The following is a 26,220-nucleotide window of genomic DNA, read 5'->3' on the forward strand; positions in this document are numbered from 1 at the left end:
CAAGCTCACAAGTCCTCTTTAGCAGCATGAGTGGTACATCATCCTTTATCAACACAACACATGAATGTAGGGCTGCTCAATTAATCGAATTTTAATCACGATTACGATCTGGGCTTTCAACGATCATTAAAAATGACTGAGCCGATTATTAGCCCCTCCCTCATTTATCCGCGACACCTTAAAGGCCGGTCCGTGAAAATATTGTCGGGCATAAACCGTCCGTGGCGCAAAAAAGGTTGGAGACCGCTGATTAAGAGGACCCGAGGGAAGCTCGGAAAGCTAAGCAGAAGTTATTTGGAGAGGAGAGTGACTGCCGTTGGTTGAAAAGAGAGGTAAAAAAAAACTTCAGTGGTGTTGCACACTATTTTATATTATTTTTTAAAGTCATTGTTAACCCTTTAGAGCCGATCGGAGCGGGAACGCTCCGTTTTGTGTAACTATTTTTAAATCCCTGTAGAACCTGAACCGTGTAAGCTAGCGCAATAATTTGTTTTGCATATGAAACCGGAGAAGTTGTACTTACATCTTATGCCATCAGCTTGTCCTCGGTCACGGTTTCGTTCCACATATAGCTTTGCAAAAATTGCATAAAAAGCGCTTGCAGGAACAAAAACATAATATTCCAGAAACACGCTTTGCCGTTCCTATCAGCTGTTCGTAACACTTCCCACAGTGAAATGATGCACATGCTGTTTTCTTTGCAAATTTGCATCATAGGATTGTTTTTTGTTTTTCCTGCAGTATATAAAAATTGCTGTATCTCCAAAATAAAACTATGAAGACACTCAAAATAAATTTCCTGTTGTTGTAAACTATTTTTTGCAACTTTATTGTATTTAAAGTTTTGAGGGATAAACCTCTTAAATTTCTCCAAGTAGAAATATATGTAAACAAAACAAAAGCGATTTTCTATTTTTTTTGTAGTTTATTGCACTTTTTTGCAATTTATGTAATTACTATGCACTTAATGCATACATATTATTAAAATATGGGCTATAACAGTTGTATTGATGTATAGCAACTTGAAATGCTCCCACAAATGGCACTACAGCATGTAAAAAAAAATAATATAAGCTCTGGTGGACTTGGTTCTATAGTAGGTCTTAAAGGGTTAAATAAATATCGTCAAATAATCGTGATCTCAATTTCAGTGAAAAATAATCGTGATTATCATTTTTGCCATAATCGAGCAGCCCTACATGAATGTTTAATGAATTGTCAGTTCAAGGTGATACAAGTATTGAATTTTTATAAGAAACATTCATTAGACAATATGAGCGTTCCAGTCCTCTTTTTTTTTTTTTTTTAAACAGTCTTCTGCATGTTGTGTAGTGGTCAGAAATGAAACAGGTTTTTCTTTTAAAATGAAAGTAAAAAAACAAATCATTAAACCCAACAGCCAGGACACTAAACACCATAAAATCCAAGGACCTCCAGAGTGTTACAGACAGTTTTGGTGAAAATAATCCCCAGTTTGATCAAGATTTTCTTAGTTTTGTGAGTCCTTAAGTTTAGAGTAATGCTTCTCATGAGAGAAGCATCTTTGGAAATTTGTTTGTGAAGGAAACTCTGCTGAGGCAATGGCCGAGTGATGAACCAGTGGTTGATGGGTGAATTCCATGGTAGATGTGGTGAGGCTTGAGTGTAAGAGATGGAATATCTCTTTTCAAATGCACAGATCATCACACGTGTCTCGTTCCAGCGCAGTGACTTTTTGCAGCTTTTCCATTTCATGCTGCATCGTACGCTAATCTTTTTAAATTTCAGGCTATTATATTTTATTTTTTGCTCTACAACATTTATCTGTCTGGTTCACAGCCCTTTTGACTATAGATTTCTGTATAGTAGGCCCTTTTTATGTCAGCGCTGCCCTTGAGCAGTAAATCCCCACCCACCTGTTGTTTTAGCGCTCTGTCTGCAAAAGACAGCCAGTCAGAAGACAGAAAAGTTAAGGGCAGATAGGCTAGAACAACTTGTTTCAGACACTAGATGAACAAAGGGGCTGCACCAAGGCCCAGGATAAGATAAATAAGGATTATTATTGAAATGTGGCCTATGCAAAGCTGTTCTGCTAGATTCCAATATTAAAATTATGGAGCTGCAAAGAGCATCATACTGTAGGTCAGCTTTAACTCTAGCTTCAGCAGTAGCTTTTGCAGCTAACTGACCTTGTTTATTTTCAAGACTTGTGTCGTAGTTAGGCAAGAAAACTAGGGTACATATACTTGAATGCAATTCTTCAGGTTTTAAACTGTTTTTTCGATCATAAAAGATTCAAGCACTTTTTTAAATTTATGTATTTTTTTATGATGACTCATTTGGGTTTGGTTTTTGTCTCCCACAGTGCTGGAGTGATGACTGACCACGCAACACTTTGGAACAAATGACTGAAGTCTACACATTCAGAAGGTGCCAGAAGTTGCACATGAATCTAATTTGATTACCTTTGAATGCGAAAAGATGCTGCAGAGGGTTTTATCTATAATGGGGTCTTAAAATTGCTCCAAGATAATTGACTTCAACGATTTTACTGACAGGATCTCTTGGTAGGAGTCTGTGAGTGGGGGCTGGCATGTGGCCCCCTGATCTCGGGCCTCCAGATGTGACTCTTCCTGGATTTGGGAGTGTGTTTGAGGATGCTGAGGATCTTCAGGCGCCGCTGTCTTCTGGTGGCTTCTGCCAGCCATCGATCCAATCGGGAGGCCTGTGCTGTCTTCCCAGGACCTCACTGTCGCTCTCCTCGCTTGGGCGTGACCTCACCTCCCTGCTCAACTGTAAGACAGCCGGATCCCACGTAGAAAAGACTGTGGAGGACTTTGCAACCATAGCTCACACAGACACCCAAAACAGCACTCAGAGGTTTAGCTGCTACCCTCAGCCTTCCTTCCCAATTTCCTACATGCTCACCAGCTGTGCCACATCTTCATCTTTCGCCTCGCCACCTTCCTCACTGTCTTCTGCCTCCTCATCTCTACTTTTTGCATCTTGCTTGCCTCTTTCTGATGCCAACAATAAATTGTCTCAACAACAACAAAAGCCACAGGAGGAATATTGCTCCGTAAAACAAGAACCTGCAGATGATTTCTTGCCATGTAAGAGGGAACTGTTTCAAATTAGCAACCAGCAGGGGGAGCTGTACCATTTAAATCAGGCTTTTCAAGGATACAGCAATCAGGACAGCACACAGTCCTCTCTTCAGTCCCCCATGATTAACGTACCTGTGGGACAGGACCCCACGCTTGACCAGCAGGAGCAACCGTGTCATTGGATCGACTGCAGTGCCACTTATAGCACCCAGGAGGAGCTAGTGAGGCACATCGAGAAAGTGCACATCGACCAGAGAAAGGGGGAGGAGTTTGCATGTTTCTGGACTGGCTGCGTGCGACGCAACAAACCGTTCAATGCTCGCTACAAGCTGCTTATCCACATGAGGGTCCATTCTGGAGAAAAACCCAACAAGTGCATGGTGAGTTTGCTTTAGTCAACAGTTAAATGACAGAATAAATGGATAACCGAGTCAGAACGGACTGTTTAAAATAAATAAATAAATAAATCTGAAGTTACTGAGAGAAGACACAAACTACTTCTCAAACTGCAAAACAGAAATCTCTTGGAAGAGTTTTCCCCGTTAAGGAATTTATACAACAGTAGTTTATTAGAGCAATGCGGCAACTATTTAATTTAGCAATAACAGTAATATTCTTAGTAGTACCTTGTCAAATGGAAGGGGTTTTAAGCATCAAAACATAAAACCAGCACTTTGTGTCCATTAATTCTTTGAAAGGGACCTGTTATACTTATTTCTAACTTCATGTTTTCTAGTAGACCCACTTGACATGATTCCCAGGTCAAAATAACCATTCTTTGTCATCCTTTATCTGAAACAAGTCTTTTAGTTCTCTTCCCCTTCCCTTCCTTTAAGCTAACTTTCTTCTGATTTGATGCCCCAAATAAAAAGATATTTTGAACAGCAATTGGGTGGGGCTTGTGTGTCTGAGACAGCCATATAAGGGATATCTGCTCTAGCTCATACAGAATCAGGTGCAGATGGAAACTAAAGCCAAGCGTTTGTAGCCATCTGCAATTAATGAGGATTGTACATACACTAATGTCATTATGTGAAACTTAATGAGCATCCGCTATTATAACATAGACATATATATATTACCTAAGGAAATGAAGAAAAGCATAATGGGTCCCCCTAAATGTGTGGCTGTGATAAAGTACTGGCATGCACAGCCATCGTACCAGAAGGCTGTTTTCTCCTGATTCCCCTGGTATATAACGAGAATGTTGGGACCTGTTGATCAAGGAAGGGAACATGATGCAGGACACAAGAGGATCACAACTGTGAACAAACCCAAATGATAGCTGCTTTATTCTCACCTAAGAACTAATGGACGTACAGGCAGCGTATTTTTCGGGCTATAAGGCGCACTTAAAATCCTTTAATTTTCTCAAAAATTGACAGTGAGCCTTATGCACTTTATGTATGAATTCTGTTTGCTTACTGACCTTGAACCAACTTTATGTGGTACACAATAAACACTGCGACATCACTGAGAGTTAGAAACGGTCTAAATTCTTTTATCTTTAATAAAATGATCAGTGTTGCTGCTTTACCAGGTGTAACAATTAAGTTTAACATCCGGGCATCCATGAAAACAGAATTTATGAAATTTAACAGAGTTAGAAGTTAGCAGGAAGTTAGCTTGCTAGTTTCTACCTAAGGATGATATACCATGTTCTGTATGGGATTTCTAAATAAATTAAAACATACAGCTCTGCTATCACTTCTAACATAAATAAAGAAGAAGAAAACTAAACAGCAGTGACTTTTGTAGGGTTACTGAAGTTGGACTAGCATGGTATATAATGATGTGCTACGTGATCGCTAGCGACACTGCTATGTTAGCATAACATAAACACAGTGAAGCTGGAGGATGAACGCTAACTTTTTTCCACTCAAAAGTTAACGTGAGGGTTCCTGATGGTTAGGGACAAATGCAATCGCATGGCAGGGTGCTGTAAAATATAAGGTTAGTCATTAATATACTGTGACAACATGGGAATAGAGTAGCTGCGAGAGAATTCAACATTAATGAATCAATGGAACGAGTTGAGTAAAGTTTGACTTATCTGACTTTTTTTTTTTTTTTTGCTTAATGCGCCTTATAATCCAGTGCGCCGTATGTATGAAAAAAGACTCGTTCATCGACCGTGCGCCTTATGGTCCGAAAAATACAGTACTAGAAAACCGAGAGGTTAAAGGCTGTTTTGTGTCCGATCCAGTCTGCACGTGCATCCCTGTTGGTTAATGTCTAGTTAAGCTGGCTGCTACAGTGTATGTGTTTTTTTGTGAGAATGAACGTTTTTTGTTTGTTTGTTTATTCCCTTCACTTGGAGAGATTTATCCAGCACATGCCAAATCTTAGAACAGTCAGTCAAAACATACAGTATCTCATCCTTTCCAGCATCGCATGGGCCAGGGCCACTTGGAGCTTTAACTGGGTTTGAAAGGCATTAATGAGCTCACAGTCTTCTACTGATTTCTGCCAGACTGATGAACCATCTGTTAGACAGGGAAATGATTTAAACCTTTTCCTCTCGTCACAACAGGTTTCCCTGACTCATGAATGCCAGAGGAGGAATGAATGAATGTATGAATGGAGGATGTGTCTAAGCATACGAAAACCGCTGATCACCCTGAGCCTTTTCTGACAGATGCATTTAATTTATTGCCTAGCATAGACATTATGCATTGTCCTTAGATCAGCAGCTAAATGATTGTCTCTTATGGAAAGTATGTTCCTAAAGACAAAAAGATGGTTTTTCATATTTGTGGCCATTGTGTGCAGTTTTTGAATACTACAAGTCCCCAGGATTATTACCTATGCAGTTTCAGAAATGCAGCACAAGAGTAGAAGAAAACCACAGTAAAATGTGTATGCATCTATTGTTATATATATATATTTTCCTGTCACATTATGTGTAACTTAATCTGATTTTCCCTTTTTCATTTATAGAATTAAAAGGTTGATTACCTGATTATTTCACAGTGGAAAGTGACTTGGTGTCCCTCTGTGGGGGTCTTGAGACAGGGAGGTTCTGGAGGGGGGAGGGGGGGGGGGGCTGCCTTGACTGCCTTGACTGCCTTGACTGCTTGCCCCACAGCCCAGACCCAGATAAGCAGCAGGAAGTGGATGGATGCAGAATCTTTCCTTTGTTTTGTTCATTGCACAAACAAAAAACACCCAATGGGTTTGCTTCTATAGCTCGCTAGTTTCAGCAGATAAAACTTTAAATGTCAATAAATAATTAACCCTTTAGAGCCGATCGGAGCGGGAACGCTTTGTTATGCGTAACTATTTTTAAATCCCGGTAGCACTGCAACCACGTAAGCTAGCGCAAAAAATTTTTTTGCATATGAAACCGGAGGAGTTGTACTTACATATTGTGCCATCAGCTTGTCCTAGGTCACGGTTTCCTTCCACATAAAGCTTTGCAAAAACTGCATAAAAAGCGCTTGCAGGAACAAAAACATAATATTCCAGAAACACGCTTTGCCGGTCCGATCAGCTGTTCAAAACACTTCCTACGTTGGAATAGACGTCAGCGCGAACTTTTGCATTTCCGCCATTACCTGGCCGAAACCGGAAGTGACGTCATTTTCGCGGAAATGTAGTCTTTTTTGCGATCAGGGCCTCAGGGCCTATACTGCTCTTTTTAAAAGTTATCTTTGACTTTATGACTTTCTGTGTCGTTTCTGGGATGCTTAGGACTCATATTGCACTGCTGGAAATAGTTTATTTTGATGCATATGCTGCTTTTTTGCAAATTTGCAGTATAATATTTATTTTCGTTTTTCCAGCAGTGTATAAAAATTGGTGTATTTCAAAAATTAAACTATGAAGACACTCAAAATAAATTTCCTGTGGTGGGAAACTATTTTGTGCAACTTTTTTGTATTTACAGTTTTGAGGGATAAGCCTCTTAAATTTCTCTAACTACAAATATATGTTAAAAAATCAAAAACGATTTTCAATTTTTTTGTAGTTTATTGCACTTTTTTGCAATTTATGTAATTACTATGCACTTAATGAATACATATTATTAAAATCTGGGCTATAATGGTTGTATTGATGTATAGCAACTTGAAATGCTCCCAAAAATGGCTCCACAGCATGTAAAAATATAATATAAGCTCTGGCGGACTTGGTTCTATGGTAGGTCTTAAAGGGTTAAAAAAAGAGGCTCATATATTTGAGCCATAAATTTAACCCAGGCCACTAAGATAAAGACAGATCTACAACCACGCTGGTGTGAAAACACGGTCCTTTCTACATTTACCATCACAACAGTGGCCTTTGAGCCCCAGCGATGCGTCATCCTGCATCACTTCTGTCATGAGTCACTTCATGAAGCTCAATAATTCATGACCTGAATACATCTGCCCCATTATGACCTGCTGTTTGGTGCCAAGTCCCCATCCCTGAGCAGCTCTCTCCGTTATTCCCTGCTGTCATCAGCCTAAGGATTAGTAATTCATTCAGAAGTTCTCACTCTGGGATACGCTTCCTTCATAAGTGAATTAGTTCATTATAGTGATCCAGCCTGCTGCCAACTAATAAATATTAAATCAACATAAACACAAAAAATTAGTCAAACTTGAACTACGTGAATAACGTCATTTCATTTTCATAAAGTTCTTATGCCAGAAGATGTGAATTAAGTCATTCCCGGTGCTGCAGTGGAAAATGAATATATCTCACATGAATGCAGTCAGTGTTTGTTAATGAATTCAGCTTTATTTACCAGCTCGTAATGTCAAGCCCCAGATTGGACAGGTGTTCCTCAGGCTGTAAACACGAGTTCTCAAAGCACCTCTAAACCCACTGTGTGAGAGTCATCATGTGTAATTTATGATGCTTCAATAAAATACACATGTATGTACATTTATGATCTGTCTGTCATATAACCATGAAAAGACCAAAACCAGTGACCCTCGAATGACGAGCATTGTCTGAAAAATTAATATTATCAGCTGTAAAGGCAGAATAAAATGTCTTCCCATCAAAATATTTTTAGCAGGAATTATAAGACTCAAGAGAGTACCAAATATGTAATTATAAATAATAAGTATTAGTCAATGGTTCTTTTACTCGTCATTATATCACATCTGTAGTATAAACTGCAGGGCTTGTTTTTTTTTTTTCTTTTATGAAACTTTACCCATTAGCTAGTTTTGTTTGTTTGTTTGTTTGTTTTTAGGTATTAGATATCTATCAGCTAATCATGGCAACCCAAGACATGGATGAAGACATTCTCGAGACAACCTGCTGAAGTTTAAACTGGGCATCAAACGGTGGCATGATTGTTAGTACCAGATGGTCGGGTCTGAGTATTTCCAATACTTCTAATTTACGCTGATTTTCCTGCACAACCACCTGTAAGGTTTACAGAGAATGGTTTATAAATGAAATAATCCCATCGGTAGCAGTTCTCTGGGCGTAAATGCCTTGTTGGTCTAATAGAAGACGGCAGGAACTTCAATAACAACTCTTTACAATCAGTGAAGCAGAAGAACATCATCTGCCAATCCTGTTACCTAATAACAGGAACCTGAATATACAAGTTGCATGGCCTCAGCAAAATTGGACCGTAGAATATCAGAGAAAACATCACCTGGTGTGACGAGTATTGATTTCTGATGTTAAATTTGGGTTGTAGGGTTAGGATTTGGTGTAAACAGCACCTAGTTTAATCTGCACCACCAAGAATTACAGTAAGATGCCTGTGAAGGCAAAAGAGGGTCCAACCCAGTACTGACAAGGTGTACCTGATATAGTGTGGAGTGATCGTCTTTTTCATTCCTGATTAGAGATGGACCGATCCGATATTACGTATCGGTATCGGTCCGATACTGGCCTAAATTACTGGATCGGATATCGGAGAAAAAAAAAAAAAGTAATCCGATCCATTAAATATCACGAAAGCACCTCACAAAACTTGCAACACGCCGTAACTCACCTCAGAACGTTAGCACGTCGGAGCAGTATGCATCACGTGATAGAGCGGCTGTGGCATGCGGGACCTGTCGGTGGTCTGGATAGCATTTGGAGCTTCGCTAGCAACCCGGCATTTCATCTCCGACAAAGTTATCCCCGAGAGAAGTAAAGCAAGTGTGTAAGTCCATCTCTGAATGTTTGTAAAGCATTCCTGCGTTAAGCTTAACAGGCGACTGCCTCTTCTTGCTGCTACTTCAATCATGAAACTGCTTAATGATCAGCTGATCGGCTTTTCTGTCGCGAGTCCGTCTCTCTAGTTTGCTTTTGGCCCACTTTGCACCAGAAAGAGGAAACCAGCGGCTGAACAACAGCAGCACGTTTAAGCTTGATAAGCTGTTGTTAGAATTTATTTAATATTACTTTCTACTCGAGGATCTTTTTGTACGCAGCTGACGGCTGGTAACTGTGCAGGGGCGGATCTAGCAAAGTTTAGCCAGGGGGGCCGATAGGGCATGAACAGGGAAAAGGGGGCACAAAGACATACTTTTCTTTCTTATTCTCATTTAAAATGTCAAGCTTTTAATAAATAATTATCTGACACCCAAAGTTTTAATTTGATGTAAAATGAATAGAAGTCCATTACTGTATATAGTGACTATTAAGTCTAATATCGGCAGATATCCAAATTTATGATATCGGTATCGGTATCGGACATAAAAAAGTGGTATCGTGCCATCTCTATTCCTGATAACGTAGTTTTAAATTATAAGTGTGTGTGTCTGTATGTGCGAACATTGGCAGGGTTGTGTGTATTAGTAAAATAAGAAGAAAAATTGTTTTGAAAAAGTAGGTGCTTTTTCAAAGGGGAATAAAAATTAATAATGGCAAAGATATTAAGTCTTGAAAAATGTAGAGTAAATTACATTTGCATTAAATATCAGAACATAAACTATAGATCTTAAATATTGTCCTCCTGTGGCAATGGATTAAACTACAAAAAAGCTTCTTTTTTTTCTCAGATAACTCAGACTAATGTTGTGAGGTTTGACTTCACAGCTGCACATTGTTGAAATGTTACAGCTTCACTTTCTCAGGGCTTCATCTGTGTTCTTGTGTGACTCAGTGTTTGAATGCTTCAATTGCCCATCTGTATTTTTGTGGCGAGGTGTTTTCAAAGCTTGGATTAATTAATCAAGATGATGTAGTGTGTTTTTTATGTACAGGCTTATTAAACCTAATGAGGTGAGTGACATTTATAGACTCATTAGTGATGGCTAATAAATGTGTGGAATAAATTCTGGATATTAAAAAAAAAATGTAAAAGAATTACTTTATTCAAGCCTTCAGTGCTAAACTAGAACTGAGTCTAGAGACCAATTTTCTGAAGATTTTATCAAAAGTTTTAAGAAATAAATATAATATTTGTATAGAATCTATAAAATATCTATAGATTATAAGGGGATTATTTTCTTTTAAATGCAAATTTAAGTGTCACACACACGATGATTGGTCTTGATTTTTTTTCTTTGTCATTTTGAAGAGAGAACAGTTAAATCTATAGAGTAAATTGTGTCATGGGAATAAAAAATTATTTTATTTTGATTCAAAACCTTTTTCTAAATATAAAAAATACTGACAAATGAAAATGGTCTAAATCAGGGGTCCCCAATCCCAGTCCACAAGGGCCGGTGTCCCTGCAGGTTTTAGATCTCACCCTGGGTCAACACACCTGAATCACATGATTAGTTCATTACCAGGCCTCTGGAAAACTTCAAGACATGTTAAGAAGGTAATCTATCCATTTAAATCAGCTGTGATTGATCAAGGACACATCTGAAGCCTGCAGGGACACCGGCCCTCGTGGACTGGGATTGGGGACCCCTGGTCTATGCTGTCTCTTACTTCCTTTTTAAATATTTCCATATATTTGGCGTTCTGACATAAAGATACAATATGAAACACTGATCAGTAGAAATTGGAATTTCTGTAAAGATATAAACCATAGGCAGTATGTCGGGCAGTATGTAAGCATGCTGAGGCTCATTGAAACAGTACCTACCGCAGTCGGTGCGTGTGTGTTTGTGTGGTTTTGGCTACGTTTTTTTTCTCTGAGTGGAGAACAGCCACTACCTGAAGTTTATGATATAAATACTGGTACATTGCCTCTGGTTTAGTTTTTTCTGTAAGGACATTAAGTTCTATGTCAAACGTAGTTACAACTTAAGCATTTTAAAGGAACATAAGGGGATTTAATGATTTCTTAGTTTATGTTGTAGTTTTGTTATTTTGTTTTGAGTCCCTAAAGAGATGTCAGAATGATTTTTTTTTTTTTAAATTCTCATGTAGTTGTTAGTCTACCGTCACAGATTTGAATCGGTAGATCTTAAAATCTTTCAAGAACTAGACACTGATTTCTTGTGTAAATGCAATAAACTGATGGCAAACTGCACTTAAAAGCCCCCAAACTTTTCAAATAAAGTGACAGAAATCGTCCAGTTATGAACATTCTTTTTCCCAAATTTTTAAATAAACTGTTACGTTCTCAAAGTGCTGAAGCTTTATTTTGGCTCACTGCATGCACTTTCACAAAAAAGTTGGTCACACCGGGGTTTTTGAAACCCATTACTTTTATATGAAGCACATTATACCCGTGTTCATGGCCAGCGTGAACAGGAGAAACGAGTATCGGGTCAGCGGAGTGAGTCGGGACTGCTTGTCACTGGATTAAAGCGGTGGCGGTAGCTTTTAGGCGATATGACATTCAACTCTCTAAGGTGACAGTATCTAGGATTTGAATTTCAAGCCCTCTTTTTAGATTGTTACACAACTATTATCAGCAGTGTGCACAACACTATCAAGTTATTTCATCTACTGCTTTTTCAGTGCATCTGAGTACAGTTAAAATATATAAATGGAAAAAAAAAATCCTTTAACTCCTCTTTAATCTTTAATTATGAAAGAAGCAGACTAATGACAATATATTAGTAAACACTGATACTGCTGAACCAATTTTAAATATTTTTACTCCATTACCTGTTACCTGCTGGATCTTCTTAGTCATGGTTTCACTAAGCAACTTGTTGAGTGAATGTAGACTTGCTTACTAGTCTTTATAAAAAGCAACAGGTTCTGTTTAAATATCACACGGTCTCCTTCTAATACAGGCGCCTCAGGAGTGGAATGGGTTAATGCGTTGTCCTGTTACGAACATTCTTTTTAATATTTGGAAAACATAGGATGGCACATATTCACCGTGTATGGTTCCCCACTAACTGATGGTATTAAATGCAATTGATTTGCAAAAATGTCTAAACACATGGTTTCATTTTGTCATTGTTGAGTGTACGCTGATGGGCAAAGTGCCACTTTTACTAATTTTTAAAGATAATCTAGGCACATTTTCTTAAATAATTTTTCTATATAAAATCTTCTGCTTTTCTATTTGTTAGTTTGAGGGCTGCTCCAAGGCGTTCTCCCGTCTGGAGAACCTGAAGATCCACCTGAGGAGCCACACGGGGGAGAAACCTTACATTTGCCAGCACCCCGGCTGCCTCAAGGCTTTCAGCAACTCCAGTGATCGTGCTAAACACCAGCGCACACATCTGGACACGGTCAGTGGGCTCCTTCCATTTAGGATGTGCTCTATTATAGTGCACGTTCTCCTAATTTGAGCTTTCTGTCAGTTTGTAGTATTAGAGTGGACTCAATAGCTGGTTGCTTTTTGCTTCTCCAAGCAAACGTCACCATAACAGTAGGTCACAAAGAGGTCAAGGTCATGTAAACACGCTATATGCAAGTACAGAAAGAATCTGAAGATAACATGAAGAATTATTCTGGCTTGGGTCAGAGACAGTGAACTCATCATACATGCATGTAACCTCTTTCAGCCTGGTTGAACTGCTGTATGTTGGAAATAGCGCCATTTTTAAAATGGAGACAAAAAAACGAGCTTTTCTTGACATGTTTGTATGCTATATTAACTCTTGTAATTAAAGACACTCACTGGCATTAATGCCCATTCTGTTGCTGTATTTTGCCTTTGCCCTAATTGCATATTGTGTAAATGCACTAAGGCTGATAATTCAAACAATGTAGGATCCCAATACCACAGCAACAACTTTATTACTCTTTAATGAGAGCACACACAGCAAAACTGTAGATTTCTACACTTTTTTTTGTCAACATAGTATTTCTAAACTAATGCAGTTTAATAAGTTTAACACAGCTTGGGAAATGGTCACAATCTCTAGAAGTACAATAGAAATATCCTTTATTGTCCCTCATTGGGGAAATTCAGGTAAACAAGCTTCTTGCTAATGTGGCGTAGGAAAATGAATTCAGCTCTAATCAGCTCTAATCTAGTGCACTGTGTTTCTGGACATGATTTTTATTTTGTAGTGAGTCGTAGTGGAGGTAGTCATTACAGCCGGAGATGCAAGTTTGAGTCATACATGTTTCCTTTTTTAGTATTTTTAACTATGTTGTTAGTTAAAAATAAATTACCTGATTGGGTTTAGATATTTAAAACCTCTGGGTTAAGTTTATAAAAAAAATAATACAAAATCATGGTTTGGGCTACAATGTTGCCACTTATGTTAGAGCTCTGTTACTTGGGTTGGCACGGCGACATGTACCTGATTTGTCTGGACAACATAAGTGACAAACTTTCTTTAGAGGTACATTTGTTTCAAAGTAATCCTGAAAAACAGACTGTGTTTTTGTGACTTTTGTGATGACAGTACCCCCACCAAACTTCAGCGGTTGTTTTAAATACAAAGGTACGGTGTACAGGTTAGGGTTAAGGAGAAAAAGGTTCCACCTAATCGCCGACCACAATATTATAATTCTGTTTGCCACATGAGAACTTTAGGCAAGGCAAGTTTATTTATATAGCACAATTTGGTCTTTTTTTTAGACGTGTGCTGAAAAATGAATAAACATTAAATTGACTTTTTAAACTTTCATACCAACACAGGTGTGCTTAAAACGCGTTAATTATTTTACAGTACTGCATTTATTCAGGATTTTATATGTGCTTTGTTGTAGATGTAGTGCTATGTTAACAGAGGCAGCAGACAGTTGAAAACAGTGGCTGAGACCTCAGAGGGTTAAAGTGCAGCAGACTGCCTCTCCCTCAGCTTTCTATGGGACCTTCTGGGAATGACTCGGGAAGATAAACTGCTAGTGCGTGTGAGCCAATTTTAACTTGCTGTGCAGAGTCTGCTTGTGTCAGATCAGTTTATACAAAACAGGGAAAAAATAGAATCCATTCAACCGTGAAGACAGCGTGAATTTCCAGGAATTTTCATACACACAATCTACAGTAACGACATTAAATTCATCAGGGGACTCAAACTAGTGGGAGTGAGTGTCCCCCGTGCTCTTGATGATCATAAATTAAGGTTACAACTGCAAAATAAGTTATGAAATCCACAGCTGATGGAGCCTGAGAAAGAACAGAAACAGGCCTTTTCTCGTAATCCACTCTTGTGTACCAGGTGTCAAGTGTCGTGCCAGCATTGTCACTCTTTCCATGAAGGTGTTCTCATGCCCAGGGGATGTATTTAAATGCTGCATTAGTATGGTATTTATCTACTTTAATATATATATATTTTTTAATATTACATAATAACTTTGCTTGACTATATTTTAGGGAAAAAACATTAGTTATTAAACCATTACACTTATTTTTATCGGCTGAAATGATTAGTTACATTTTTTGGACCAAAGTGTTTGTTGGCAAAACATGGAAAATGTTATGAAGTGATTTTATAATAATGATGTAAAAATCAGCTGGATCAAGACTTTCACAAGATATTTCTGATAAAACTTCCATCCCTTGGGTAAAATGTTATTGGAGGACATTTACTTGTATTATTAGATTGTTGAAGAACTGTTTTTTAAATAAATAGGATTTAATAATATGATGAGGTCTTTTCAGAAAGCGCTTTATTTTTTTTAAATCTCATTTAAAATATTGTAGAAAAAAGTACTGAATTCTAAAAAATTTAAAATAAGTTTTAGAATAACTTTAAATATAAAGTAAGAGTGCTTTGCTACAGTTTGGATGAATCTTGTAGATGAACCTGTCATAACTTTTATGTTTAAACAACATTTTAGTGTCTAAGGTTATTCAAAATAATTTAATATTTGGAAATCTCTGTCCACCTCCAAGCCTTTGATGCACAGTATAACTTTTTTGAGCAAACCTGGTAACAAATAACAAAACAAAACAAAGCAGTCAGTTACATCACCTTCTTGGCAGATGGTATTTACCTAAAAATAACTGAGTGAAATTGACTTTTCCTTTTGAGCCTCTGGGTTAGATACACTTTCGTAGTATGGGGTTAACCTCTTAGGACCTGGCGTCCACATATGTGGACATCACATTTTGGGTTATTTAGACCAAAATACTCAATTTTGCTGCTACTGTTCTATCAAAATTTTAAACGAATATCCTCATATGTGGCTCTTATTTTTCTTAAAAACAAAAAGAAGGTAAAAAAAAATCTAGTAATTCTTTGTTTTTACATTCATCGGGCCCCAATCAGCCCAAATATCAAAGAGAAATTAAAAATGCATGCCGTGGAAGAGTTCGGGTCTTAGGAGGTTAAATCCACTTTTGTTTTCAGAACTGACTTATCTCTTCATTGCTTGGATTCAACACTATGCTGCACAGTTGCTGCACATTTGTTGGCTGCACATCCATGATGCCAAACTGCCATTCCACCACATCCGAAATGTGCTCTATGGGAGTGAAACTGATGACTGTAAATGTCATTTGAGCATAGTAAACTCATTTTTATGTTCGGAAATCAGTTGGAGAACATTTGAGCTTTACGAATCTGCTGGAAGCAGCCATCAGAAGATGGGTACACTACAGCAGTGCTCAGGTACCTCGTGATGTTTAAATGATCTTCAGCTGGTACTAAGGGAAAATATCCCCTACACCATTACACCACCAGCAGTCTGAACCGCTGAAACAAGGGAGGATAGATCCGTGCTTTCATGTTGTTGATACCAAATTCTGACCCTACCATCCGAACGTTAGAGCAGAAATCCAGTCTTCTATTGTTCTATTGTGGCATTCATTGTGGTTTTCTGCTGCTGTATCCCATCTGATTCAAGGTTCAACGTGCTATTCATTCAGGTTATTTGAGTTGTTGTCAGGTTAAAGAATCCGGCTATTCTCCTCTGACCACTGACATCAAGCAGGTATTTTTAATTTTGTCTCTCTGTAAACCCTACAGATGACTGCGTGGAAAAATTCCCAGTAGATCAGCAGTTTCCAAAAAACTCAGACCACCCTGTCTGGAACCAAAACGATGCCGTGTTCAAAGATGTTTAAATGACCTTTCTCCCTCATTTTGATGCTCAGTTTGAGCTTCAGCAGGTTGTCTTGGCCATGTCTACATGCCTCAGTAAGCCTAGTTGCTGCCATGTGATTGGCTGATTAGATTAATGCATTAATGAGCAAATAAACAGGTGTATCTAAAAAAGTGGCGAGTGAATCTATAGTATCACTGCTCATGTCTGTCTGGGTGAATTTACTTGAAACATTTATACAAAATACACAATAAATTATGTTTAAAAATTGCTGCAATGCATGAGACCATACACTTTAAAAACACAAGACTACACATAATTGCTCTGAATATTAAGATAAATAATATTTGCTCAGTAATATAAGGTGTGAGGTGGTCTCTGCTTTACAGTCTGACATTTTTGGGATTGTGAAACTGCATACCTGCTGTGGATTTACCCTACAGACCACAGTTATTTCTACTCCTGCTGACAAGTGATGAGAATTTAGCTGTAATCCCGCGAATCAGATCTCTTATTACACGGATGAGATGGAGCTTCACGATTCGCTCCACTGTTATTACAGCAAGTTATTTTCTCCCTTTAGTGGTTTCACACTGGCTAATGGGGGCTTCGAAGTTGCGTCACAAATTAACAATCAGACACATCTGGCGCCATCCTGGAGGCCCAGTGGAAGCCTGTCTGAATGTAAATAACTGCTGAGTAGTGCAACGGCAGGCCAAGAAATGTTTTTCAAGTTTGATTAAACAGCTTGTATTGTGTTACTAATATGACACTTTGGGGAATTTTGTCCTAAAGTAAGTGCAGGCTCAAGCAGGAATTACCTTTCTAAGTTAACGCTCACATAACATAAAAATGTGGTTTGTTTTGAGAATTTGGAAATGTATTAAAAGCATTGAGAGCTTTCATTTTACGATGGCAGTGAAGTGCAAAAAGGTGATGGACTGTGACAAATCCGATATGAAATGTGGTGCTGAATAATGCCAGGGTTTTGTTTTGGGTTTTTTTGGGTTGAGCCCTGGCAACAGGAAAAAAAGATTTCAAAATTTTTTTGGCACACATAATTGGAAACTGATATGCAGTTTATGAATTTACAGTCTGTCTCAGAGCTGTCATTTGCCATAACCACTTTGCATGTCATTACCCTGAATTTATGCTAAGATTAGAAAGACAGCACTTCATTTGGTGCTGATCTGTTTAGACTAAGAGAGAACTGAGCTGGTCTCACAGGGAATATTTTTCCTGAAATAGTTTTGAAATTGCCCCCTTTTTTTTCTTTTTTTTTTTTTACAGACACTGTAGAGCAGCACTTACTCTGATGCCAGATCTACGTTGGTATTGCATGTCTATAATTTGAAATGTATTTGTTTAAGAATTACACAAAAATTGGGAATACTGGAGAAGAAAAATCGAGCAGACATTAGAAAAATAACAATCCCACTGACACAAGCATTATTATAGTCAAGCCTGTCCTGATATATTTCTACTAAAAATTCTTTTTACAGCATTTTTACTCATTTGCTTCATTCATTGTTTTGTTGCATCATTAAAAAATACAAGTGATTTTTCAATACTACTTTGTTTTTTGCATTACTGTCAAACCCAAGATCATCAAACAGTTTTTAACATTAGCCAAAGATAACCCAGGTAAAATGCAAAAATGCTGTTTTTTCTTTTTTATATGATAAAGGAAAAAAGCTTATCCAATCCTACCTGAACCTTTGTGAAAAAGCAGCTGACTCCTAAACCTAATAACTAGTTGTGCCAGCCTTGGCAACACAAACAGCAATCAAATTTTCAAGTTTTTGTAATAATAACATCACTGTGGAGGAATTTTGGCTTCTTTGCAGAATTGTTTTAATTCAGCCACATTGGAGGGTTTTCAAGCATGGACAGACAGTTTATGGTCATGCCAAAGCAACTCAATTTCATTTAAATCCACACTTTGACTAAGGCCAAGCTTCAAAGGCTCTTTTTTTTTTTTTTTTGCATTTCAGCCATTCAGAGGTGGACTTGCTGACGTTTTTTGGATCACTGTCCTGCTGCATAACCAAACTGAGCCTGAGCTTCAGGGCTTGAATTGATAGCTAAACATTTAGCTTCAGGATTTTCTGGTAAAGAGCAAAATTCATGGTTTCCTCAACTATGGTTGTCTGGATCCAGACCATCACACTACTGCCACTGCTGGTATGATGTTCTTTATATGAAAAGTGTTAGTTTAACATGAGATGTAACAGGAGTCAGACATTCCAAACAATCTACTTTTCACTCATTAGTCCAACAGTGTCGAGACACAAAAGTCTTGAGGATTATCAAGATGTTTCTTCGTTTGTCTCTTTTTTTAATTGTTGAATCACAAAAACTGACCTTAACTGAGGCAAGTGAGTTCTTTAGAATGTTCTGGGTTCTTCTGTGACCTCCTGGATGAGTCGTCAATTTGCTCTTGCAGTAATTTTGGTGGGTCAGTCATTCCTGGGAATGATCACCACTGTTCCGAGTTTTCTCCGTTTGTATATAATGACTCTCACTGCGGTTCGCTGGAGTCCCAAAGCCTTAGAAATGACTTCATACATCTGTCTTCATTTCCAGACAGACAGATGTCAATGACAGAGGAGTTTCTCATCTGTTTCTTTAGATTGTAGCATTATTTGTTGTTATTGAGATCTTTTAGCCTACTTCCCTTTATTAGATGGGTCCTATTTTTTTTTAATTAATTCATCAATTTAAGGGGGAAATTACTTTTTCTCACAGGGCAAGTTAAGTTTGGATAGTTCTCTCCCTTAATAAATGAAATTATCATTTAAAAGCTGAGTTAAATTTTAATATTTTACAAAGATGAGTGTGACAAATATGCTGAAAGCTGCCATATTAGAAAGAAAAAAGAAATGATATTTCTTTGCAGTGTTTCCATATTAGATCTTCAGGCAAATGACTAATTACAGAGAAAGAAGTCATTTTGAAAAGCAGGGGTTTTCAAATGTTGTCTGGGATGCTCCACGTTAAGAAGCAGATAAAAAGTCATGCCCAAAACACCTCACTGTTGCCCATGGTGATTTGTTTTTCCTACCTCACTAAGCTCAGCTTTACTCTGCATTTCCTCCAGAGGAGATTGGAGAAACAATATTGCCTTGTCTGGTTCTGTGACATTCAGAATTTAAACATAAAAACAACACGAAAGCATAGATCCACCCTGCTACGTGTCAACAGTCTAGGCTGGTGGTGGTACAGGGGTATTTTCTTGGCAATTTCTTTATCTTTTTCCTTTTTTTGGCATCCTTGGTGTAGTTTAAACACCACACTACACTACCTGAGTATTGTTGCTGACTATGTCTATCCCTTTAATACCACAGTGTACCTATCTTCTGTTGGCTTCTTCATAAAGCTCAGATCAGAGCTTTTTACAGATTCACTATATTCAAATGCCCCCAACTGAGAACTTCTTGGATATGTTGGAATGCCAGATTCTCATCATGGATGTGCAGCAGGTCCTAAACCCTTTTTAGTCCAGGCTGACCTGTGTGGTAGCCTCACAATGTTCAGCTTCATGCACCTCTAAAACCCTTGCCCTGGTGAAGTTAACTATTTATTTACAACATCAACAATGTGTTGTTTTAGCTCTGACTTGTGCAACACCTCCTGGTTTATAATACAACACAAAATGATCAGTTTTAGTCAGATTTCGCTACTAATGTAACAGCAGCAAGTTTATCTGATTTCATTTAACAAATCACTCTTCGTCATAGTCTCTTTCATCTAGCACACAGCTGTGATCTCTGCTGTAATCTCAAACTTTTTTCGTAATCCCACGTACAAAGATGAGAAACTGGGCAGTGTTTTTTTTTTTTTTTTCTTTTTTTTTTTCTAAATGACATCAGAAACAGCAGTATGCGACATTACGTGATGGCAGAGCTTCAGTTCATCCTTTGTCTTTTTTTTTTTTTTTTTTTTTTTTTAATAAATAGGACAGGGGGAATGAATGAGAGAAAGAGGGGGAGAGAAAGAAAGAAAACCAAAGGGGAGAAGAGACGGTGAGAAGGGGGGGGAAGAGAGAGGAAAAAAAAAAAAAAGAACTCCTGGGTCACCTGTATGGAGAAAAAAAAACAAACAAACAAAAAAAACAAACAGAGGAGACAGCAAACAACAAAGAGCAACATAATAATAGAGAAAACAAAGCACCATCACAATAAACTAGCTAGTCATAGATATCAATATTTACTAAATAATAAACGATATTGTGCAGCACACAAGATAGACAGCGCACAGTGTGCTTTGAGGTAGCAGCCAAGAAAGCTTTAGTCCGCGTCTGTGAATACCCATGTGTGCATACCTGTGTGGATCAGCATGCTTGCATTCCAAAGGTTTCTCCATGTAATGATCTGCTAGGGAGTGTGGGGGGGCCACAGCCCCGTCCTCCAGGGTGTGAAGCGGGTATGGAGGAGATCAAAACTCCAGACATCCAGAGGCCCCCAGAACACAAGAGACCATGGAAGACCAACAGAGGGGCAGCCGCGCCACTGTCCCAGTAAGAGCTGAGGAGAGTCCCAGATGAGGGCTCGCCCAGCAGCCGCGGAGCAGAAGTCAGGGGGAGTTGCAGTGACGCGCCCGTGAGCTCCGCCGGCCCCCAGCTGTGCCTGAGTGACCGAGCCCCAGGCCGAGAGGCCGGGGGCACCCCACCTCCAAAGGGGCCCGAGCGAGCCCCAGGCCCCAGGCCCCGACAAGCAGCCGCCAAGGAGTGAGCCGGTGTGTACCCGGACGCCCACCCCCAGACACAAAGAACCACCAACACACCGACACCTGAGGGAGTCCGCCACCGGCAGGGGAAGTGGTGGTGGGTGGAGATAGGCCTCCAAACCTTGGAGGGCCTGAGGTGTCCCCAGAGAGGTGGCGTCTGATACCCTACCTGACATATAGACACAGACATACAGGCACACACAGACACAAACATCCATTCCCACCCTCATGCTCTCATATGCACTCACTCCACACTCAACCAACGTGGAGACAGACATAAAGAGACGCTGTACACACAATCACACTCCCCAAGCGTACTCTACAAACCGGGTCTAGGTACCCTTGCCCCTGGAGGGGGGAATTGCACCCAGACCCAGGTGGTGTTACCCTTTTCCCTGCGGTGGGGAGAGGCAGACCACCCCGACTCCGCAGCAGCAGGGAGGCCCCACACCCCAGACCGCAGTCGGACGGCCAACTCCTCCTACTAGCCCTCCCGCTCCAGCAGGCCGCAGAGAATGGGGGTGGGAGAAGACTCCAAACCTCCCTCCACCCGCTCATTGTAGTGTTGATGCATATGTGTTCTAAGGTGCAATTAAAACCCAGGAGGGCATGGCGCTACCTGCCATGGAGCAGCAGGTAAGCGCATAGTCCCTCCTGCTAGCCCTCAATGACTAAGTGTATTTAAAATTGAGAGGTGGGCAACGACGTCAGGGGTGAGGTATACACCCTGATGGTAATTTGGACTCCGTGATTGTGCCCACCCCCAAGATCCTATATGTATGTGTAATGAGAGTGTGAATAATGTGAATGTCTAAGTTGTGGGATAAAATTGAGGCAGAGGCAGCCAGAAGGGGACGGGGGGGGGGGGGGGGGGGGTAGCCTCCTCTGCACCCTGGTGACATACCCCCACTCCAAGGCCCTGCATGTGTGGGTGGTTGTGGAGGAGCGGGAAGAGGGAGGCAGCTGGAGATGGGGAGGGAAGGAAGGGAGGGGCAGGTAACCCCTCCCTGGGGCCAGCTCCCCCGCTGACCCCAGTAGGCACTCCCACCCTCCGCGACCCGCCAGGGAAGGGGGGCCCAGGCCCATCAGACCGGGGCCCAGTGCAGTAGCGCCCTCCGGCTCCACAGAGCCCTGGACAGTCCACCCAACCCCACCACAGAGAAAACTGCACCCACCCCACCATCCACACATCTTCCAGACTACATAAGACGGTAAACGCCCAGGCTGAGATCTTCCTCCACCTCTCCTGTATCTCCCCCTCCTGCAGAGAGTTCCTGAAGAGAAGAAAGCTCCTGCAAGATGTGACCATCCCCCCCACCAGTTGAAGAGCCCCCCAGGCGGCTCGACGCACCGGCGGCACCCTGCTCCAGGGCCGGGCCCCCATGCACCCACCCGCCCACAACCCCGGCAACCCACCAACCAGGACCCAAGCCCCCGAGGCCCGGCCCGGGCCCCAGCCCAGAGACGGAGCGCCCCCAGAACCTCATGCCCATCCCGGACCCACCCAGGGGCAGCCAGGTTGCCAGGTCAGTAACCCACGTCCGTCAGCACAGACCCTCCCCTAGCCCCGCTGCACGCAGCCGCGAGGAAACAGTCACCTGAGAGCCAACAGAGCCCCCAACCGGACGTGACCGCTAGCCCGGGTTGAGCCCCCCAAGGAAGATGCCTCCGGGGAACCCCCCGACGCCCTAAGCCTGTCCCTACCCCCTCACCAATCACAACAGTGAAGGCGGGACCAAACTATGACCCCCCACCCCCACTAGGTGATGGAGCTGATAAAAGGGGCCCAGAGCAATTGATCTAATGTGGTGGCAGAGGCTGTGTCAAGACTAATGTAATCTAATAGATAATTTCTATATTGGTTAGAATTAAGATTATTTTTATTTTTCCAGTTCATGAGGACTGTTTTCTTGGCTATGCATAGGGCAGTGAAGATCATATGGGCTATATTCTTTTCTGAAGTGACATTATCTAAGCTGCCCAGTAGACACACTAAGGGGGAAGTTGGAATGTTACATTTCAGACACTTTGATAAGTCTTCACATATCTCGCGCCAAAACTTTTGCACTGGTGGACAGAACCAAAGAGCGTGGATGTAATTGTCTGGTGTATTGCCTTGACAGTGTGAGCAGTTGTTGGAAGATGTAAAGCCCATCTTGAACATCCGATGACCTGTATAGTGCACTCTATGAAGTATTTTGTATTGTATTAATTGCAGACTGGGATTTTTAATTAATTTAAAAGTTTTTAAGCAAATCTGAGACCAGAAGTTTTGGTCTAGGTTGACTGATAAATCTGCTTCCCACTTTGCAGTAGGAAGGGATATTGATTAATCTAATTTAGAAAGTGTTCTGTATATTTTAGATAATAATTTGGGGGATTTAAGAGTAAGAAAATGTGCCGCACTTAGTGGTGTTTGTAATTCAACTTGACTGAGGTTAAATTTCTTTTTTACTATGGATTTAATGGATTTAAAACCTTGTCTTGTTGATCCCATATTGTTCAACTAGTCTGTCAAATGGAATAAATTCTGTTCCCTCTAATATATGTTCTAAGTATTTAATTCCTTTACAACTCCATTCTGGGAAATTAATCATATTATTGTTTTGTAATATGTCAGGGTTATTCCAGATAGGTGTACGTTTGCATGGGATTAATGAAGACTCCGTTATTTTTAGAAACTCCCACCATGCTGTTAGAGAAAAGCTGATGTTGATACTTTTAAAGCATTCATGTCTTTTGATGTTTGAGCTAATAAATGGTAGGTCTGAAATCTCTAGATCCTTGCATAGTGCCTGTTCAACATCTAGCCAGGGCTCAACTAAGAAGGTATGTTTTAACCATTCTGAGATGAACTGAAGCCTGTTGGCTAAGAAGTATTGGTGAAAATTAGGCAGATCTAATCCTCCTCTATCCTTGGTTCTTTGTAGCGTTTTTAAGCTAATACGCGGGGGTTTATCTTTCCAAAGGAATTTGGAAATATATGAATCCAGAGATCTGAACCAATCTTGTGATGGTTTGTTAGGGATCATCAAAAATAAGTAATTTATTTTTGGCAAGATCATCATTTTTATAGTGGCGACCCTTCCCATGAGTGATATGGGTAAAGATTTCCATCTAGTCAGATCGCCTTCTACTTTCTTTAGAAGTGGGATGTGGTTTAGTTTAGTTAAGTCTGAAAGCTTAGGAGAGACATTAATACCTAAATATTTAATATTTCCGGATTGCAGTGGGGCAGAGGAAGAATTATGGAAGGAGCAGTTAATGGGGAGAACTGTAGATTTTGGCCAGTTAATTGAATAATCTGAAACTCTTGAAAACCAGTTTATTAAAGTAATTACCTCAGAGAGGTTGGTTTGTGTGTTTTGCAGAAAAAGCAACACATCATCCGCATAGAGACTGATTTTATGTTCTATGTTCTTACATTTTATGCCCTTAATTGTTGTAGCCTGTCTAAATGCTGCTGCTAGGGGTTCGATAAAAATTGCAAAAAGTGAAGGGGAGAGTGGGCATCCCTGTCTGGTGCCCCTCAGGAGACAGAAGCTGGAGGATGTCTGGTCATTTGTTCTGATACGAGCCGTTGGGGAATTGTATAATATTCTTATCCAGTTTATGAAAGAGTTTCCAAAACCAAATTTGTGTAAAGTTGCGAATAAAAATTTCCAATTAACTCTGTCAAATGCTTTTTCTGCATCTAGAGATAATATTATGGTTTCGATGTTTTTATCGTATGAGTAGTCTATTAAATTAAGTAATCTACGAGTATTTGTTGAGGAGTGCCGACCTTTTATGAAACCAGTTTGGTCAGGATGAATTAAGAGGGGGGTCATTTTCTCTAATCTCTTTGAGAGAGCTTTGCAGATTATTTTAAGGTCTACATTTAAAAGAGAAATTGGACGATAGCTTGAGGGAAATAAAGGGTCTTTGCCTGGTTTTAGCAGGAGACTAATGTTGGCAGAATTCATATTTGGTGGTAGTCTGCCCTTTTCCTCGATTTCCTGCAACATGCTGTGGAATACTGGTGCCAAAATTGTCCAGAATTCTTTGTAGAATTCTGCAGGGAAGCCGTCTGGACCTGGAGCCTTATTATTGGGCATACTTATCAGGGCTTCCTGGAGTTCACTTGGCGTCAGTGGCGAATCCAGTTCCATTGCTTGACTGTCTAGTAATTTTGGAAGAGTTACGTTGTCAAGAAACAGATCAATTTCATTTTTAGATGGGTTTATTTGTGGTGAGTATAAAGTTTCATAGAAATCCCTAAAAATGTTGTTTATTCTTCCAGGATCATATATTGTGTTCCCCGATAAATCTTTAGCAGCACATATAGTTATTTTTTCTTTATTTATTTTTAGCTGGTTAGCTAGAAATCGACCTGATTTGTTACTGTGTTCAAAATTCTCCAAGCGAAGTCTTTGTATAAGGAATTGTGTTTTTTTATTAATAGTTTCATTTAATTCTAGTTTTGTTTTGCATATTTTGTTCAATGTTTCCTGATCTTGGTGGGACGCGTAGGCTTCTTCTAGTGATTTGATGTTTTTTTCTAATTCCTGAATATTTTTGTTTTCTTCTTTCTTTTTGTGTGATGAGAAAGAAATTATTTTACCTCTCATCACAGCTTTCCCTGCTTCCCATAGAACAGAAGCAGATATTCCGGGAGTGTCATTAAAGTCTAAATATGAAGTCCATTCCTTTTTAAAGTATTTAATAAAGTCTTCATCTTTAAGTAGTGATATATTAAATCTCCAGTTTTTACTTGGCGTAGTATTATTCTTGTGCATTAGTGTTAAAGATACAGGAGCATGATCGCTGACAGCTATAGGATGAATCTCAGTGTCTGAAATGTCACACAGCAGTGAGCTGCTGACCAAAAAATAATCCAGACGAGAGTAAGAGTGATGAACATGCGAGAAAAAAGTATATTCCTTACTGGTGGGGTGAAGAGAGCGCCATGCATCGCAAAGACCAAAGTCGTTCATATATTGTTTGATTATATTTGTGGACTGCCAATTACGCTGAGTTCCTGTTGTGTTGAGCCTATCCATTTCTTCATTTAGTCCAAGGTTGAGGTCACCGCCAAGAATGAGTGTGCAATCAAGGTGTTCAGAGAGTGCACTAAAAAAACCGTGGAAGAATGAGGGTTCATCAACATTTGGACCAT

At 39.8% G+C, this 26,220-nt stretch overlaps 1 protein-coding gene across 1 annotated transcript in view; it reads left to right on the plus strand.

Moving 5' to 3' along the window:
- Nucleotides 1-2,572: 2,572 nt before the first annotated feature.
- glis1a (GLIS family zinc finger 1a) overlaps nt 2,573-26,220 on the plus strand; it is a 40,135-nt gene continuing 16,487 nt past the window's right edge. The window contains exons 1-2 of the mRNA XM_085377873.1: nt 2,573-3,466; nt 12,458-12,619. Coding sequence (XP_085233999.1) covers nt 2,573-3,466; nt 12,458-12,619 — 1,056 coding nt within the window. The remainder of the gene's footprint in view (nt 3,467-12,457; nt 12,620-26,220) is intronic.

The sequence above is a fragment of the Diplotaxodon limnothrissa genome, linkage group LG18, assembly GCF_057381915.1.
Source record: "Diplotaxodon limnothrissa isolate DT_005_m linkage group LG18, D_limnothrissa_male_GT1.1, whole genome shotgun sequence".
Taxonomy (NCBI): domain Eukaryota; kingdom Metazoa; phylum Chordata; class Actinopteri; order Cichliformes; family Cichlidae; genus Diplotaxodon; species Diplotaxodon limnothrissa.